At 45.3% G+C, this 19417-nt stretch overlaps 1 protein-coding gene across 3 annotated transcripts in view; it reads right to left on the reverse strand.

Moving 5' to 3' along the window:
* The window catches only part of TPH2 (tryptophan hydroxylase 2), an 87723-nt gene that overhangs the window by 60636 nt on the left and 7670 nt on the right, over positions 1-19417 (reverse strand). For all 3 annotated transcript variants that reach the window (XM_021678577.1, XM_021678578.1, XM_021678579.1), the window contains exon 5: positions 16716-16783. In XM_021678577.1, coding sequence (XP_021534252.1) covers positions 16716-16783 — 68 coding nt within the window. The remainder of the gene's footprint in view (positions 1-16715; positions 16784-19417) is intronic.

Here is a 19417-nt window from a genome sequence, read left to right on the forward strand (position 1 = left end):
ATTACTTCAAAATAAAATCTTTAAAAAAAAAATTCTGTCCTACCACCCTTCCCAACCCACCCCCAAACTTCACCCACCAGTCTAACAGGAAATAAGAGAGGCACAGGATTACGGGGAAGGCCAGTGTTTGAGGGAGAGGGCAGGTTCTTTCCCCTTCCCCCAGTGAGGAGAGTAGGCTGCGCCATGACAATCATTTAGGAGGACTGCCCAGGAGAAGTGGGGCCTGGCATCATGTTTCCCAGCTGGATGCTGGCTGAGTGGCAGGACCCCAGGACCCCAGGACCCCCTGGTGTGGCCACCAGTAGAGAGACATGAGGGTACCTGGAAGCTAGGAGCATAGTGCTCTATGAGAGAGAAGAGGGGACCTTTGACGTGCATCCTCTGACATTTGAGGTTCACATGAACATGGAGCCAGATGCCCAGTGAGCTCTAGAGATTTCTGTGAAATCGATGTGATGTGCCTGGGAGGAAAATGGAGAAGTCTCGTCCCATCTAGTTTTGCCTAACTCTCAGGAGGCAAAGGGGATCCCATCACTTCTGTTTTGTGAGGGGTTCCCAAGCTCTAGCGTGCACAACCTAGAGAAGGGGTCGGTGGCATGACCACTGCCAAGGCCACGGGGCTGCAGGGTGCATGTCTGCAGGGATGGAGGTGGAGGGAGGGGTGCTGGCCCAAGAAACTGTATATAACACTCTGCAGAGACCATTTCAACAGAGAGCACCCCATCAGAAAGAATCTAAGCCACGGTGAGTGTGGCCTGCAGTCTGCCCACCACTGATTTTCTAACAACCCTGTAAAAAGCTCCCAGCAAGCCCCCCCCCCCCCGCCCCAGCGCTCAGGGGAGTGAGGTCCTAGAAGAGAGAAGGAAAGGTGTCTCAGAACCAGCACACACATGCATTTACACACATGCACACTCCCTCCAAATAACAGAGGAGGAAGGAGGATACACTTTGAATCAAATTTGCGATTTATCTTTTTTTTTTAATGAATGGGGACTAGGCCTTAAATACCCAAATGAGACTATACTAATAATTGAAAATGACAGCAAATTAGATGTTGCTAAGGAACTTGCTTCCCAGCAGGAAAGTAGAATTCAACACAATACAGTGGAAAGCAGCGAGTGGGGAAAATAAAACCATTTTACCATTGGAATAAACCCCAATAAGATGAGACTTCTCAACAAACTAATGACATGTAAATATTATAATTAGATCTTTAGGGAGTCTCCTCCATTTGCATGGAATTAGTTGGGATTCCGGAATTCTCAATAACCCCCAAAATTATTATTCACAGATCCCTAAATCACTGGAGAAAAACAGATGCGACTCTCGGGAGCTTCTACTCACTGCAGATTTGGCCCTCTTGCCAAAGAATGGTAAACTAAGTCTGAGATGACGAAGAACTTTCTTTGGAAACACTGAAGGCTGTGGGAGGCGTCTTTCTGCCTGTGAGGTGAAATGCCACTCTTCCTCGAGGCAGGGGGATGATCCTGGAAAACCTGCCTTGTCCCCACAGACAGGAAAAATAGAAAGTGCAGAGGCAAAAGTACATTTATAGATATTATAGGTAAGTCCCAAGCTTGTTCAAGTTGTTTAACAAATATGTTTTGGATACGGAAATCCAGAGACACATACCCCACTGAGGCAGAAATTGTGGGAGTTCTTCCTCTAGCCAGATGAATAAGCAGCAATGCTTTTTTGTTTTATTTAACGGTTTCTTTGATCTTCTCCTCCAGCAGGTCCAACCACAAGGCTGGACTTTTCTTTTACTTTTTTTTTTTTAATTTGGGGGATTGGAAAATATTTGATTACCGTGGTACACCCTGGCTGTCTCCTGGAGCCCTTGCTGTCTAGAATTCCAAAGGTGAGATGCAGTTTCTTTGCTTGCGTTTTCATTAAAGGAACTCCAGCATCGGGAAGCAATTCACTTATTCAGTGGAGGAAGATGTAACAGGCTGCAATTGACAGTATTTCCATCAAGATGGCAAGACTGGCTGCAACACAAGGTGGATTGTGTTCTTTGAAAACAGTTGGATCTCCTCAGTGGCAAGAACCAAACAGAGCAGAAGGTAAACAGAGAATCGGTTAAGGGGATGGGTGAATCTGATAGAAGCAGTTAGGAATGAACTCATTTTTTATTGGATTTCATGACATGTTCCTTGGGCCAGGAGACACCTCACTTATTCAAAAGCTGTTTATCTGCCTGGAATAGACTGTCCCTCTCATCTCTGTCTCATCTTCCTTCCCTACCTTAGGCAGTTCTCTCTTGACTGACACTTCCACCTGGGGGTTTGCAGAAGGGAAATGAGAAGAGATGAAATGTAAAACTCCATCAACTTTGCAAATCATTAGCAATTAGCAGCTCCTCTAAGGGTTTGGACAGGGCCTTTGGAGAAAGAGTATAGAAACATGAAGGCAGGAGGTCTCTATCTTTGTTCCTTCTTGACTTATGACACATGCATGTGCTGCCTCCTCAATGAGCATACCCTGAATTCTGCATAATTTTCAGGGAGCTATCTGTAATTCATCCTCTTTCTTTCCCATCCAAGAAAACATATAAGACTATAGAAGAGGAGACTGACATTATTCTAAGAAGAATCTTTATTTTGATCCAATGTAATTTTTTTTAAGATTTTATTTATTTGAGAGACAGAGACAGCATGAGCGGAGGGGAGCAGCAGAGGGAGAGGGAGAAGCAGACTCCCCGCTGAGCAGGGAGCCCGGTGCGGGGCTCGATCCCAGGACCCCAAGATGATGACCTGAGCTGAAGGCAGACGCTTAACCAATTGGAGCTACCCAGGTGCCCTCCCCCCAGTGTAATTTCTTTAAAAGAAACATTCATCATTCACAAAATTTACTATTGATTGTCACAAAGCATTTGTTACACTTCTCACAACTGAGGTGACACACTGGTGTACAGAAATTTCAATCAGTACTTGTGATCTCATGTAGCTGGTGACCATAATGTCACCTCATACTGTGCCAGTTGGTCCCACCTTCACAAAATAGTATCCCCTGCAGCCAGGTGTCTTGAGCAGAGAGCTGTGTGGTCAATGGGAGTTCAATAGGAAGATGGCTTATGCCTCCGAGACTGGAAAATATGTTGCCACAAGCCAGGGGAAAAAAAATCCTAAGTGGAGGGCACCTGGGTGGCTCAGTTGGTTAAGCGACTGCCTTCGGCTCAGGTCATGATCCTGGAGTCCGGGGATCGAGTCCCGCATCGGGCTCCCTGCTCAGCGGGGCGTCTGCTTCCCCCTCTGCCCTCTTCCCTCTCATGCTCTCTGTCTTTCATTCTCTCTCTCTCAAATAAATAAATAAAATCTTTTAAAAAAAAAAAATCCTAAGTGGAGTCAATGGATTCCATTAAAGTTTAACCAGAAAGCAAATGCCATTTTTTCTACTGATTTCCCAGAAGTCAATGAGAAATTCTAAGCCTCCTGCATTTGATAAAGTTACACTTCAGGATTCAGACCATAAAGGACACTAAATAACTTTATGATGAAATAGTGTCAATACTACCTAGGCGGGGCGGGCGGCGTAGGGGTGAAGGTGGGAGTAACGTATCCAAAATATTAATCTGCTAAATCTATTCCCCCATTACAACGTATGCTCCTTGAAGACAGGGGATTTTTGTTTGCTCTTTCATTTTTATATCCCTGCTACCCAGAGCAGAGCCTAGAATACATAACAAATATTATTTGTTGAATAAGTAAATCAATCTGGCTGAAACAAGCCACAAATGTAAAGGTTGAGAAGAATTATAGTTGTGTATCACAAAGTCTGGCAGATATGCATTTGTCTTACTTCATCCCTGCCTCATATTTTAATTGCTATGGAAAAAGCAAGTCCGAAGACTGAGATTTCGGTAAGTTTCCTGGTAGCTTCCAGTTATCCCCACATACTACATACTTTATATGTAAGAGTTTCTTTTTTTCGAATTTTCTTAACTCAGGCTTCCTAGGCACATCCTATACTTGTAGCCACAGTTTTCATGAGGAAAGAAAGCAGCATATTGAAACCCATAGGGACATAAAAGCCAAACTTAGCTGAACGCAGAGATGTTTCCTTTGCTGGACTTCTTAAGGAATGAACTTGCAAAGATGTTTCCAAAGCTACAGAGCATGGTGATTGAATGCAATTTTTCAAAAAGGAAACCCACAGGGCGCCTGGGTGGCTCAGTCGTTGGGCGTCTGCCTTCGGCTCAGGTCATGGTCCCAGGGTCCTGGGATCGAGCCCCACATCGGGCTCCTGGCTCAGCGGGGAGCCTGCTTCTCCTTCTCCCACTCCCCCGCTTGTGTTCCTGCTCTCGCTATCTCTCTGTCAAATAAATAAATAAAATCTTTAAAAAAAAAAAAAAAGGAAACCCACAAATCAGTACAGTGACATAACAACCGTCTGAGTTATATCCAGATTTCAAACCATCGAGTTGGTCTGACATAAATAAAATGGCTCGATGAGGGTTCACTTGGTAAGGAGACCAGGCAGCCCGAGACAAGTACGTTACACCATAGAGTAGACGTAAAGGCACAAACTCATTTTCAGCTAGTCCCCTAGGCCAGTCAGGTAAAGAGCATTTGTGATCACATATTTTATTTGCTTTTGCAAATGAGTTTTGCACACATGAATTTTCACAAATGAGTCTATGGGCCCTAAGGAACTTTCAGATGGTAGCAAACAAAAATGTTAGTTTGTTTTGTTCACATTGTTAATATTGGTGCTGCCTTTACAAGAGACATAATGAAAATAAACTACTGCACCTTGGGAGCCTCAGGGAGAGTGAAAATTTAACTCCTGGAAATTATTTGTTTTTATTTGTCCCGTGCACCCCAGGATAGGGCTTCCCACCATTTTTTCACCTTGCAGAAAGCCCTCTTCACATTCTAGAGGAGTGACTTTCTTCCGCAAAAACTATCATGAAATTAACTATGAACAGCCACAACAATGGGTCTCACATCCATCACTACGTGCGTGTTCAACACACAAAAGGAAATGGGACTCAAAAGAATGCAATCCAGAAACGAGCTGAAATTCAATAGCGGCCAGCAATCTCAGGGCACTGATATGGAGAGACCCAGGCTGGGGGCTCCAAGGCCTCCAGATTTAATCCCACACGTCTTGCGCCTTGACCAATAATAGCATCCACCCATTCATCTTCCTGTAACAATAACAATATAATAGCACATCACCTGGATAATGTCATATAACACTCACCTTAGAGAGTGATTAAATTACTGTTAGTCTCCCTGTTTTATGGTGAAGGAAACTGAGGTTTACACACAGTAATCTAAGATCAAACAGCTAGTGAGCGGCACCACTGGGACTCAGATTATGGAAGGCTAGCTCTAGAGACCCCGCTTTTTTTTTTTTTTTTAATTTTATTATGTTATGTTAGTCACCATACATTACATCATTAGTTTTTGTTGCAGTGTTCCATGATTCATTGTTTGCATATAACCCCCAGTGCTCCATGCAGAACGTGCCCTCTCCAATACCCATCACCGGGCTAACCCATCCCCCCACCACCTCCCCTCTAGAACCCTCAGTTTATTTCTCAGAGTCCATAGTAGAGACCCCCCTCTTAACCAACACTCCTCAGTGCAAGGTACTGAGTACCTAATGTGTATGAAGCATTGAGTTTGACCTCTGCTTCCTCATTTGAAACTGAAGGAAATAAGACAACCACACAACACTGAGATCAAATGATGCCATCTGTAAAGTGCCTGGGCCGATGCCTAGCACCTACTGGCTACTCGGTATAGATGGATCCCTTCCTCCAGGCATACGGGAATGAATACAATTTTATCCCATCCCTGCAGGGTCGGGAATAGGTCTGGAGATGACAAAACAGTGCTCTTGTGTGTGAATCCATTCACCTCTTAGACACGACTTGTGGAAAGTAATTTCAGTCCTTCATGTTCATGGAAATCATTTTAAAATAAAATACTCATACCTCATTCCCTGTGGAATTTGGTGCAACCCCTGTCCTTGTCAGTAAGTGACACCAGGCCATACTGTGCTAATGTTTCCCCAGCTGTGGGAGCCACGTTATAATCAGACAACATCCTACTGAGGCATTCACGCACATCTAAAAAACGCGCCAAGCTCAAAAAATGAAAAGGAGAAACCTTTTCCAAATCAATTTTCCCTTTTGTCTTTCTTTCAATTCTCAGGCTCCCTTCCTTTCAGCCATTGAGCTGAACTTCAGGTAGAGAGAAACATTTGGCACGAAAATGATTCTTCCATAAAGCCTGACATCTTTTAAGTACTTCCAAGAACTGTGCATTTCAAATACACTAAGAATTCTGTAGAGAGCAGAATAACTTTTTAAAAACCCGGTCATTTAATTCTGGTGCTCTCATTTTCAACTTGAGGATGATATCACCCATGTCAAATGGAAGTTGCTATGTAGATTGAAAAAAAGGGGGGAGACAGGTGTGGCCTCTTGAGCAGAGAAAGATATTTAGATTCTACGGAAGAGGCACTCTTGAAAACCCTAATGTGACCTTCCTCAGAAACCATTCCAGTCATCTGGGAAATGACCCCAGCACAACAAATATTTGGTTTTGTTCTACTTTTCAATTTACCGCTCCATTTCAGAGAAATTAAAGCATCAACAACTGGTGTTTATGCAGGAGTCACAAAGTACCCAAACAGCCACATATATCTCAGTTTCATTCAAAACCCGGGAAAGCAAATCAATGGAGGATAATGGAATGGGATAAAATTAGCTCAGTCGGGGAGAAAACATATTTGCTTTCTAAGATGCGTCTTCTCAAAAAGGTGGAGAAGGGGAAAAAATTAAAGCTTGGTCCCACCTCACAACAGAGCCCACAATTCATCAAGGTGACCATCTGATGAGAAACTGATGAGAAAAATAGAATTAAAGATAAAAACTTACAACCCCCCAGTTAAGTTTTCTTCCCTGTGAAGAAAGCATAACTTTTCCCTTTCATCCTTCCTCTACCTTCTATTTGTGATGTTTCCAATTAAGATTGCCTATCTAAAAATAGGTAATGTGGCACTCACAATTCCTGTTAGTAATGTATTTCTTTTCACTACGTTCTGAAACCAAGCAGGATCCATAAATCATACCTCTTCTCGCATGAAATGAGAAATGCTAAGGTCAACTGAAATTTCTGGGAGGGTGGAGAGGTGGAGCCACGCCTGTTATATTTCTGCAAGTTGCAAGAATTGCAAATGCTTCCTAGGAAAGACTCAGCGTCCGTAATCCTCCAGCTCAAACAAAAGCTAACTCGTCACAAGTACCTGGGAGTCGGGAAGGCCCCGTGTGCCCAGTGGTGGGCACGGGCACCATCAGCTCTACCCAGGATCTGCCAAACAGTCCTATTCGCTGTCTCGAGCCTACCTTTGCTTGTCTCTGATCATCCACCTCCTTCCTTTTCTTTACAAAACTAGAGCTACTCCTGCGGAGTCACGTAGCACAAGAGGAAACAAGACCTCCTGAGAAGCGAGATGCCGGCTCGGAAGGCACATCCATTCCTTATTATGTATCTAGTCAACGTCTTAGAGTGCACGGCATTTTGGTCCCAGAGAGCTTCGTGTTGACGTGGGGTATCTGGGGTGGGGAGAGAGGAGGGTGGCAAAAAATGTTCTCTGCTTCGATGAGGAAAGGAGGTTAGAATCATCTCCACTCCATGTCGAACGAGAGGTTTCTCTCTCTCTCTCTCTGATGGAGCAGAGTAGAATACTCACAAGCTCCCCCAAACTGAATGAGCCTGCTGGGCTGGCGACTGCACTTTTCAAATATGCTAGTCCCCATTCGGGACTGTTTTGTTTTAGAGTCTCTGTTTAGCTGTGTACTTAAACTCGCAGCAAATGAATCACAAAGGGTGCGATTCTGTTAAATCAAAAAATCAAGAAATAAATAGTCCGGCTACTAGAAAGAGCCAGAGAGGGACAAACCCCTGGCAATCGTTTTTCAAGCGTCAGCCCAGCTGTGTTTATTTCCATCCATCCTATCTCCCACAGGGGTCAGGCGGGGAGAGGCGGGAAGAGAAGAACACAGGATAGGGCGGAGCTGGGCAGAATCACTGCGCAGGCTGGGGCGTGGCTCTGGCCCGCGGGGCCCCGCCCACGTGCCCCACCCCCCGCCCCGCCCCGGGACGTGCCAGAGACTGGAAGTCACACCGCTGGGTTGAGTCCTGGCTCCCTAAAGCCTGCAGTGAACTAAATACACACAAGAGCCGTACATTTCAAATATGCCGAGAACTCTGTAAAGAGAATGACTTTTTAAAATGCCGAGTCTCCGTGCTGTGACTGCGCTTTTCAACCTGTGATACGATACCGCCTGTCAAGAGGAAGTGCCACAGCCACGTCCAGACGGACAAAAGAATAGATGTGGCTTCTTGGGCAAAGAAAGAGTCTTTAAGAGAAGCACACTTGACAGCCCCGGAAGTTACCTTACTCGGAAACTATTCTGGTCATCTGGGAAATGAACCGAGGCCGACAGTATTTGCTTTCGTTCTACTCCTCAACTGCTCCATTTCAGAGAAATTAAAGCATCCACAGCTGGTGTTTATACAGGTAACATGATCAGCTGTGTCGCCTTCAGTAAATTTCTTAATGTCTCTGAAGTTCAGTTTCCTTGTCTTCAAAATGAGTACAAGAACGGCACCTATCCCAAAATAAGCGAACAAATGAGCAAAGTGTTGAACACAGTGTCCCACACATGGCAGGAATTTAACCAAAGGAGGCTAAAACTACCCAAGTATGCCAGCTGAGAGGTCCCTACAGTGAACACTTCTACCACCGTCAGCCCTTCAGGGACTGATCCAACACAGCCGAGCTGCAAGCTGCACCCTCTAACCTTAGCTGAGACTCTCTGGCCTGGGAAGGCCTGGGAGAGGGCCAGTTTGTCAACTGAAGAAGCAAGCTGTATGCATGAGTTACAGGAAACTGAAAAGTGTACACACACACATGCACATACACGCATATATTTTTGAAAAGCTCCTTTAACCCAGCCCACCATGGAGCCTGAAATTCCGTAATTCACTCACTCCTTAAGGTCCTTTATCCATTTTAAATGAGCTTAACAAATGATTATACGGGAATCGAGGAACCATTAGCTACTTAACACATGATAATAATAGTCATAGCTATCCTAGATTCAACCCCAGCTTGTAACAGCCAGCATCTGGGCCCTGTAATCACTGCTAATCATCCCAACCACACAAGGTAAATTCTATGCCCGTTTTAAGGTAAGAGCACTGGGACTCAGCAGTGCCTAGGTGGTTCAATTGGCTGAGTGTCCGACTCTTGATTTTGGTTCAGGTCATGATCTCAGGGTCATGAGATTGAGCCCTGCATCGGTCTCCACACTCAGCAAGGACTCTGCTTGAGATTTTCTCTCTCCCTCTCCCTCTGTCCCTCCTCCCTTCCCACCTGTGCTCTCTCTCTCTCTCAAATGAAAAATAAATCTTAAGGAAAAATAAAAGAGCACTGAGACTCAGAGAAACTAGGTCAGTGCTCATGGCCACAGAGCTTGTAAGTGGTGGAGCAGGAAGTCAAACCCAGTATTGTCTATCTCCAAAGTCTAATCACTCTGCCACATGTTCTCCCATACCTCTGCTTCCATGAGGATTACTTCTATGGATAATACATTAGCACCTGTTGTGGTAGAGCTGATAGAGAGGGTCTTGAAGAAATAAAATTGAACACAAGTTAAATGTATATGGTGGCCAACTTCCAAGATGGTCCCCAGGGAAGCCTGACTCCTGGCCTTCATCCCCATGTGTGGTCCCCTCCCACAGTGTAGCAGGGTTGGGCTATGAAACCAACGGAGTACATCAGGAGTGATGGTATGTCACTTCTGAGGCTAGGTTATAAAAGGCAGGGTAGATTCTACCTTGCTTTCTTTGGGACCACTTGATTTGGGGGAAGCCAGCTGCCATATCTTGAAGACACATGGCAGCCTTAGTGCAGGGACCCATTTTGTAAGAAAATTTGGCCTCCTGCCAATAACCATGTGAGTGAGCAGACTGGAAACATCTTCCAGCCCTAGCCTTCTTGGGTCAACACTTTGACTCCAGCCTCGTGAGAGACCCTGGTACAGAATCACCCAGCTAAGCCACTCCCTAATTCCTGACCCTCAGAAACTTTGTGAGATAATAAATGCTTGTTGTTTTAAGCTGCTCAATTTTGGGGTAATTTGTTACACAACAATAAATAACTAATACAGTATAAAAATCAGACAATTTTAGGGCTTAAAGAGTCTTAGTGAAGGGGAGTGGAGAAGGGTATTAACCAAAAGATAATAAAAAGATTTGGAGGGGCACCTCAGTGGTTCAGTTGGATACATATTTGACTCTTGATTTTGATTCAGGCCATGATCTCAAGTTGTGAGATCAAGCCCCACATTGGGCTCCATGCTCAGTTAGTCTGCTTGAGATTCTTTCCCTCTTCCCCTCCTCTGGCTCGTATGCACATGTGTTCTCTCTCCAAAATAAATAAATAATCTTTAAAAAAATCTTTAAAAAAAAAAGATTTAGAGCATGAGGATACACAAAAAGGAGAGCCAGTTGAAGTGCGAAAAATTATAATAATATTAGCAAATACTTATGTAGCATTTCCTATGCAGTGTTCTAAGTGTTGTTATTATATTAGCTCACTTAATCCTTAAAACAATCCTATAAAGCAGTAGTAGTTATCCCCATTGTACAGATATGGAAACTGAGGCACAGAAGACGAATCATTTTCAGGAGTCACTCAGCTGGCAAGTGTTTAAGGCTGGAATTCACCGCAGGCAGTCCAGTCCAGCTTCTGCCCTCTTAAACACACCACACCCTGCCTCTCAGATTGAAAGAAAGACTGGAGAAAGCAACCAAGGCCCTCCAAGTGGGCCAGGGGGCTGAGTAAACCCCACGCTTTTGGTCTAGATTCTTTGATTATTGTTTTGAGAGAGAGAAGGATAAAGTACACTGTATAGCAGTGCTCCATTGATTTCATTTAATCCTCAAAATACTCGCAGGAGAAAGGCAGAGGAGATACTATTATTCCCATTCCACAGAGAAAACTGAGGCTGAGAGATGGATTCAAGTGGTTCTCCCAGAATTTGAAGTCAGAGGAGTTTTCTTGGCAAGTTAGGGAATTTTCCAACTTTAAGCAAATTCTGGCCTGTTGCAACTCCCTTGTTTAACTTACTCATTGACATGGCATTGATCTATTTACATTTCAGATTCCAAGGACTATAAAAAATAAATAAATCAGAGGAAGCAGCCCCATGAGAAGGACATAAGGTTCACATACCACCTTAATTTCAGCCAGAAGAAAGTACATTCATAACAAAACACAATCACAATAATATTCAAAATCAATTGAAGCAAACAAGAGTGGCATAATTAAAGTCAGAGCTCAGGGCCTCTTTCCAAGAGAGTAAGATGGATTGAAATAACTACCACCACCCCCACCAAAAATATAATTAAATATGCATGCATATTGTTGAGGAATAATCGTTATAATAGCCCTCAAAGAAAAATGTGTTTATTTCTAGCCAATTGGAAAAAAAAAATGTATTACTGATTCTTCTTCCCCAATAATACAGCAATTGTGAACCCTACAGAAATGCAGCCAAGCGAACGCCAAGGTTAAAATATGAAGGTGCCAATGGCAGAAAGCTGGATCGTTTCAGACAAACCTCACAGCTACCCCCTCCCCGTCATAATTCTCTCTTCCTCCACACGCCATCTGCCCCCTACGCACTTGCATAGTCTCTGAACTGTCTGTATGCGCTCCACACCGTCTAATCACGAGCTACTTCTTTCTTTGTTCCCCCCCCAAAATTTCTATTATTTGGGTCGGGGAGGACAGGGTGTGTGATGTGCATCCTCTCCCACGCGAATTCAGGAGCCGTGCCCTCTCAAGCCAGGGCGGGCGTTCTGGGGTCTTCCACGGAGAATGTATTTGCACTCAGGACGGTTTCCTCTGCCATTATTGGTGAGGCAATTAGGCCTCCCCCCGACACTCGCGGCCACGCGGCTCAGGCCCTGGGTAATCAATCCTGTTCTCGGCCGCGCTATCAGCTACGCGCCTGAGTGCCCCCTATCGACAGCTCTCAGCGTGCGGCCGCCTTCCCGGCTCCCGCTCCTCTCCGGGTTCACCGTGAGACAGAGCTTGAGCCTGCTGGTTTTTTTCATCAGAGAATGGAATTTTTCCATTTTCTCTGCTTGTGTTGATTCTTCGCCCCCTGCTTTATCTTTTCAAGACTAGCATTGAAAACACAGTATTCAACACGAATCCCCCGGAGGACTTCTTGGCCATGGTTTCAATATCTGTTATTTGGTCTTTCAGTCCTTTCTCCCTCCCCTTACCTTCAGACACCTCAGACTGCAGCCTGCCAATCCCTACAACAACCCCAAACATCTGGACTCCATCTTCGTCTCTATTTCCGACCATCTATTTGACCTGCTCGGGGTCCAGAAAGCCTAAACAAATTATCAATAGGGAATTGAATTGTTCTCCACGTGCCAGAATGGTCTCTCGTTTTATCACCCAGTTGTATTTGCTGGGACCTCAGATGCCGCATTTTTCAGGATCGCCTCAATTTCAAATAATCTGCTTCTCAGACCAGTGGTTCCAAGCATCCGTTTGGAAAACCAGTTTGCAGCATGCTGCCAGAAGCCACTCTAATAGCTTATTTTAAGTACTTATCATGTACATCCTTTTCCTTTGCTCTCTCAGAAAGCCATCAGCACTAGAAAAATACCTATTTCAATTAGAAATTGCATCTTTATTCTTCGTGAACGGAAAGGACACCTAACTTACTTCGTGGCAAACCAGCCAGGCCCACTGGGGATTTGTTATCACCTGTGCCCCACACCCACCAGCCCCTAACACAAGCTTGACCTCCAGCCCTCTGTGTGCTTGTGTGAGCACGTGCGTGCATGCGCATGCACACGCACACACACACACACAAATAGCTAGCCCTTAACCATCCTCAAACTCCTACTGAGAGAAGCCACAGCGGCATTGACATAAAAGCCATTAAGGAATGATTCTTTTCTCTCTACTTTCCACAGGCCCTTGGTTTGTGCTTTCCAAATTTATCCACCCCTGCTAGGCACCTTCCCCCCTCTGTCAACTTAACAGATCATCAGTTGCCTTGGTGCTTCTGGTATCTGTATTTTGGCAGCTTCACACACACACACACACACATACACACACACACATACGGGTATGATTGCTTTCTATGAAATCTTTCCATAAAGAAGGATGTTGGTCTGCCCTAAATGCTTCAGTATAGGGAACAGTCTTTAAATGGGGAACCGGAGGAGTTTTCATCCAAGGATGACTTCTAGGGACATTGGAGCTACAGTATTTGTTAAGGTGGCAGCATAAACAATGGTGTTAACATAGCTAAAGAATACAACAATAGTTCAACTGGAAACGGAAGACAGCCCGTGGAAAAGGGGCAGGGGAAGATGTACTGATACTGAGTGGCACGATCACAAACCACGTGCCAGGCCCTGTGCTAGGCACAGCAGGGCAACCCCTGCGACCACCCCGGGAGGTGGGTCACACGTATGTGGAGACGCTCTTTCCGGATGAAGAAACAGGCCCAGTGGTGATGATCACCCAGCGAGGAAGCCGTGCAGCCAGGACTTGAACCCCAGACCGGCTGGCTCCAATGCTGTAATCATTTTGTTGTTTTTCATCTATTTGCTATTGGAGGTCGTCAGTCTGGACCCAGCACTGTCCAGGGAGAGGGTTATAAAGCCCCTGGATTCCAGACTCTCTTCGTTAAACACCCTTTGCTTTGACTCTGTTGCCACCAAATCACCATCAGGGTAATGTTTAGCCTTTATGGGGTCATGACAACAGGGACTTTTGTGAATCGTATGAGAGTAGTTTCTCTCTGTAAAATGATGAATTGGCAGTTTCCTGCCTACCTCAGCCTCTTGAACCTCTACTTACTGAGTGAGGGCCTTTGAACCTAAGCACTCCCCAGCCCTGTAAACAGGGGCCAGATCCTGGGATGCCCCTTCCCACCTCCCATTACTCTCCAACCTCTTCTCCAGTCATAACGTTCAGAGCCATCTTCTCAGCCACCCTCAGCCTCTGGAACCAGCCAGTGCCATCTTTTGAGCTTAGCTTCCTTATTGGCCACCAACCAGGAGCTCGCAGATTGGTCAGAATTATTCCCCCGAGGTGGAGGCCACCGTCAACAGCCTGGTCAGCATGCATCTGCAGGCCTCCTGCACCTACCTCTCTCTGGGCTTCTGTTTCTATCACACTGGTGTGGCTCTGGAAGGCATGGGCCACTTCCTCCCCAAATTGGCCAAGGACAATCACGAGGGTGCCCAGCACCTCTTGTAGAGGTAAAAACACAGCAGCCAGGCCTTCCTCCAGGATGCCCAGAAGCCATCCCACGGAAGCTGCTGCGGTTCTAGAGAAGAGCCTGAAGCAGGCCCTTCTAGATCTGCAGTGCCCAGGTTCTGCCCACGCAGACCCCCAGCTCTGTGATTCCTGAAGACCCACTTCCTATATGAGCAGGTGAGACTCAGCAAGAAGATGGCAACCACCTGGCTAACTCCACAGGCTGGCGGCCCCCGAGGCTGGGCTGCGTGGGTGTCTCTTCCAAAGGCTCACCCTTTGAGAGGCCCCTCTGGCATCCCCCTGGTGCCAGGGCTCCTGCCTGAGCCTCTTCCTGCAGCCGTGAGGCAGCTTTTTAGCCACCCTGGAGCCTTCTCCTGAGTAGTGGACCAAACAGAAACAATAAAGCTTTTTGCAGAAAAAAAAAGATCTCTACCATTTCCAACCGCCAATTTATACTTTTGCTTTCCACAGACACTGCACTTCGATTTTCCTCTTTAGCTGAGGGAAGGTGGCAAACGCAAACTCCTGTTAATGCTTTGAGAGCTTCACCCTCCATCATTTTGATATATGCTTTTTTCCTCTTCTGCCCATATCAGTATGTTTTCTTTAAAACCAAAAGAGTCCCCATGGTCAATGCCCCTTGAAAGTGGTTGACTCAGATATATCAGTTCTGTGAGTGTCACCACAATATCAGCTTGTCTTGACCCATTTCTGGGCTGTTTCAAGAAGAAATAAGTAACATTTGAGATAGTTCCTTGATCACTATGCTATCAAAATTCTTTATAGACACACACACACACACATACATATATTTTTTACATAGGTATAATACATATACCATCTATGCATAAAATACATACTTATCCATCTGTTCCACCTAAAGAAAAAAGCTCTGCCAAGCACTGAGCTTTTATCATGTCGTGGGCAGGTGATGCCCTAAAGGCCAGTCCTGCCCACACCCCTTCTAAGGACCCATGTATGACCTAATTCCCCAGGGACAATCTGTGAAGCAAGGGGAGCCAAGCTGAAGGCTCATAATCAATTATCAGACCCTGATGTGAAAAAGTGAGCCCAGCCCATCAGGGTCCTCTCTTGGTAATTTGACTGGGAAACAGTGGGAGATGGTGTTCGTGAGTGATGGTGCTGAGGGTGGGAAGGAGGCTTGGGCCAGGACGAGCCTTGTGCACATTGGCATTGTGAGCGGGGGAGAAAGCCACAGGAGGCTAAAGGCAGTCAAGAAGCTGCCTGGAACAGAGGAAAACAAAAATGGAGTAGACACGTGTGGAAAAGCACGTGCCAAGTGGTCCTGGGTTTTAGGATCATAAACATGGGGGAGAAAGAACGAAGGATGCCTGGGGCTTGGGAGGAAGAAGGAAAAAGCACCAAAGCATGAAAGGAAGTTAGAAATGAGCACACAACTGACTCGGTCAGAGGTGTGATGTGGAATCCTTTGACTTGGCTTTAAGCCCTTGTGTGTCATATTCTTTAAAAAAAAAGAGGAAGAGAAAAAAGCAAAGGATGATACTCTCTAAAACACACAAAATGTCTGAAACTCACCCTAGACAAACTTGCCGCACAGGACAGTCAAGCTTCTCACCTATTCGCAACTAAAATAAGAAAGACCCTTTCCTATGGGGTATGGAGTTACATTTTGTTCGGAAGACATGGTGTGTGTAACTGATCACATACCAGACAAAGGAAAGGCAGCGCCGGGAGGGTCTACACGTTTTATTAATGTGAGCACAATAAACAGAGGCCAATAGCCACTCCTGCAGTCAACACATTACATTACGGCCGGTCTCAAACATCCCGTCACACACCAGGCACGAGACACCGTGCTAACCCCAGTCCTGAGGTTCTCCAACTTCATCCCAACCGGGATCTGGGATTAGGTATGAACCTCTCCCATAAGCCCTCCAGTTTACAGGGAATTTCCCTTTCCATGTAGAGCAAACACATTTATTTTCTATTAAGGCTGCTTACATGAACCCTTGCACCATTCCTGCTGACTCTTCTACTTTCACTGGGGAAGCTGGACATTGAAGGGGGTTACTGACAAGTCAAATCAAAAGTACAATTCAAACGCATTTTCCGGACCCTGCAGCGTATATACGAAAATGGCCCCATGCCTTGGCAGAGTGGCAAACACAATGGTGAAAATGGAGTGCTTGGCATGTGGCCTGTGGGTCTCATTATTTTACAATTACACCTGGATGTGAAACATCAGCGTTGGCATTTAAACCCCACCAGGTTGGTGAGGGTTTAAAATGGTTCGTGTCTGCCTTCTGCAAAAGTTAAAGTGAAGACAAGGCGGGTCTGTTTAACACAGCAGGTTTCCCCTAATTAGCCAGCCACAAGTCGCAGAAAAGAGTTACACAGGTACTTACTATTTGTAACCCATGGCCACATCCACAAAATACTTTCTTCTCTGTCGATAGACATTGTCCTTAAATCCCTTAAACAGAAAAGAGATTAAGTTATTTAACAAAGTGCCAAAAAATTCGCCACAGCAGGCCTGAAAGAAAATCACTGTGGTGTTTATTGAGTGTTGGAGTCAAATGTGAATTTTATCCTTGGATGACCATCTTCATGGCACAGGCAGAAGCGAACTGGCCTTACAGTAAAACCTCATTACATTTGGGTTGTACTAATTTGGGATGCATGGGAATTCAGGCTAAAGTGAATGGCATCTTTGGTTTTCAAGTATCATTTACGTGTAATTGATGTTAATCACGAGTTAATCTTATCCTGTTCATTAAAACAGGTCCCTTTAACATGGTTATTTAGTAAGTTAACCTAAATGTAATTGCTTTGGGTAAATAGCCAATAAATGCACATTTGTTAAAAATTCTATCATTCAGAATAATCATTGAATCCCCCAAATTAGCATGGATTAAAGAGGTTTTGCTGTTTTTTATGAGAAGAGCCACATAATGCAAAATCGATTATAAGGGATTCATGCACAGGGTAGCAAGTGAGCTCCATTCCACTCTGAGTTCCCCTTGATTCTGTTTAGTCTTTAGGAACTGCAAGACTTCTGTCCGTCATCATGCACTTGGGAAGTTAAACATCCTGACTGTCATTGTTCTGTCAAGTGGAATACTCCTGAGAGGAATTTCCCGGTTTACTCAAGAATCTCTCCTCTTGTCAACAGACCTTCCACTTTCCTTTCCTTCAGGTACTTTCAATCAATTCTTTCTGGGCTGGTTTTTTCAAACTGCTGGAAACCCAGAAGGAATTGTTTCCATTTAACTTCTTACGTCTGCAACCCTGTGAGCTCGAAGCGTAACCAGGAAGCAGTGGAGAATGGAGGCTGGGCCAGACAGGCCGCTGGGATCACGGGCTCTGAGAGGAGAGCTGAGACAGGCCCACGGAAGCCCAGATTACCTCTGCTATGGCTTACACGCTTCTGCAAAAGTGGGCTGTTCAAGGAGGCACCTCAAACACAGAAAATCACTCTGTTCTCTTGTATGGCTGAAGGAGAACTGAGGAGAATTGAGGACCGTCTGCTGGGCTGAGATAAAGAACTTCCACTGCTAACAGCCTTTCTCTCTAAGAGCATTACTGTCAGTGGGAGACAGAGAGAGAGTACCCTGAGATCACCCAGACACCCCGAAGAAATGAAGTATGCCCGCCAGAGAAGCTAGCACTTTCTTTCCTCTGTTATGAATTGGGAGTTTTCAAACTGGGGTTCACAGGCAGGCTTACGAGGCCTTAAAATGTGTACACACAAAATGTTGTGACCAAACTACTGCATTCCCAAATGTGTCTGTGACCTAAAGAAGGTCTCCTGCTCTAGAGGAGAAAGTACGAGCTTCAAGTCACTAGGAATATCGGGCCGCCTAGGAGAGCAAAACGGGAGTTCCAAGCACCTTTATTACTCAGAAGGAAAGCAGGCCATGACAAAAGGCAAAGAGTCATATGAAAAGCACAGCACCTGTTCCCCAGTTCCTGCCAAACCAGACATCACCCTGCAAGCATCGTTATCGGCTGGGCTTCCTGAAGGTTCTCGACTGTCTCTCCTTGGCAAACACCTGCACCTTTTCCAGGCATGCAAGAGAGTGATTTACTCAACATGCCTCATTAGCCTAGTATGGCAGTGATTATGCAAATGTTGTTGGCGATCCACAGCTGCCAAGATTGAACTGTGGACTAGCAAAATAAAACAGGGACGCTAGCTACACCAGTGATCACAGAGACAGAGCATTCTTTGGCCATCTATTCTGGACTGAAGGCAGGGATAAAGTTACCAGATAACACGGAGGATACCCATGCAATAGTTGGGGCATACTTATACTAAGAACTGATTCCTTGTTTACCTGAAATTCAAATTTAACTGGGCATCCTATATATGTATTTACTAAATCTGGCAACGCTAATCCCCAGACAGTATCTGCCCCACACCCATCCTTCCTCTCTCAGTTTAAATCAAGGGGAACTGAAGAGCCAGCCAGCACCCTAAAGTGCTCAGCCAAGTGTGAGTTGGCACTCAAGTAGCTATCTGAAATAGTTGGACCCTGGTGAAATATTAGAATCCCTTGGGGAGCTTTAAAGAATACTCTGAACCTAGACACATTCCCAGAGGTTATGATCTAAGCACTCTGGGGTGAGATCCTGGCCTCAGTATTTTTTTTTTTAATTCCCCACAGATTATTTGAATGGAAAGCTAATGTTGAGAATCACTGAGCTAGAACATTAGTTCTCAAACACTAGAGCTCATCAGATGTCCTGCGAATTCTTTTAAATGCAGATTCCAGAGTCCATCCTGAAAGTTCTGATTCAGTGGGCTTCAGATGAGCCCCGAAGGAACTGCATTTTTAATAAGCACTTTATGGCTGGGCCTTGAACCACACTTTGAGAGACCCTCCCAGTCTAGATCCTTGCTACTCAAAGTGTAGCAGACCTCCAGCGTAAGCCTCAACTGGGAGCTCACTAGACACGCAGGACCTCACTTTGCACTTTGAAAAGATCTTCCAGATGGTTTGTTCAGCAAAGTTTGGGAGACACTGACCTAGATAGATGTTTAACCCTTTCTAGGGAGCCTCGGCAACCTGACTCTCCCATTCCAGCTCCTTCCGAGCCACCTTAG

The sequence above is a fragment of the Neomonachus schauinslandi genome, chromosome 5 (genome assembly GCF_002201575.2).
Source record: "Neomonachus schauinslandi chromosome 5, ASM220157v2, whole genome shotgun sequence".
Classification (NCBI taxonomy): domain Eukaryota; kingdom Metazoa; phylum Chordata; class Mammalia; order Carnivora; family Phocidae; genus Neomonachus; species Neomonachus schauinslandi.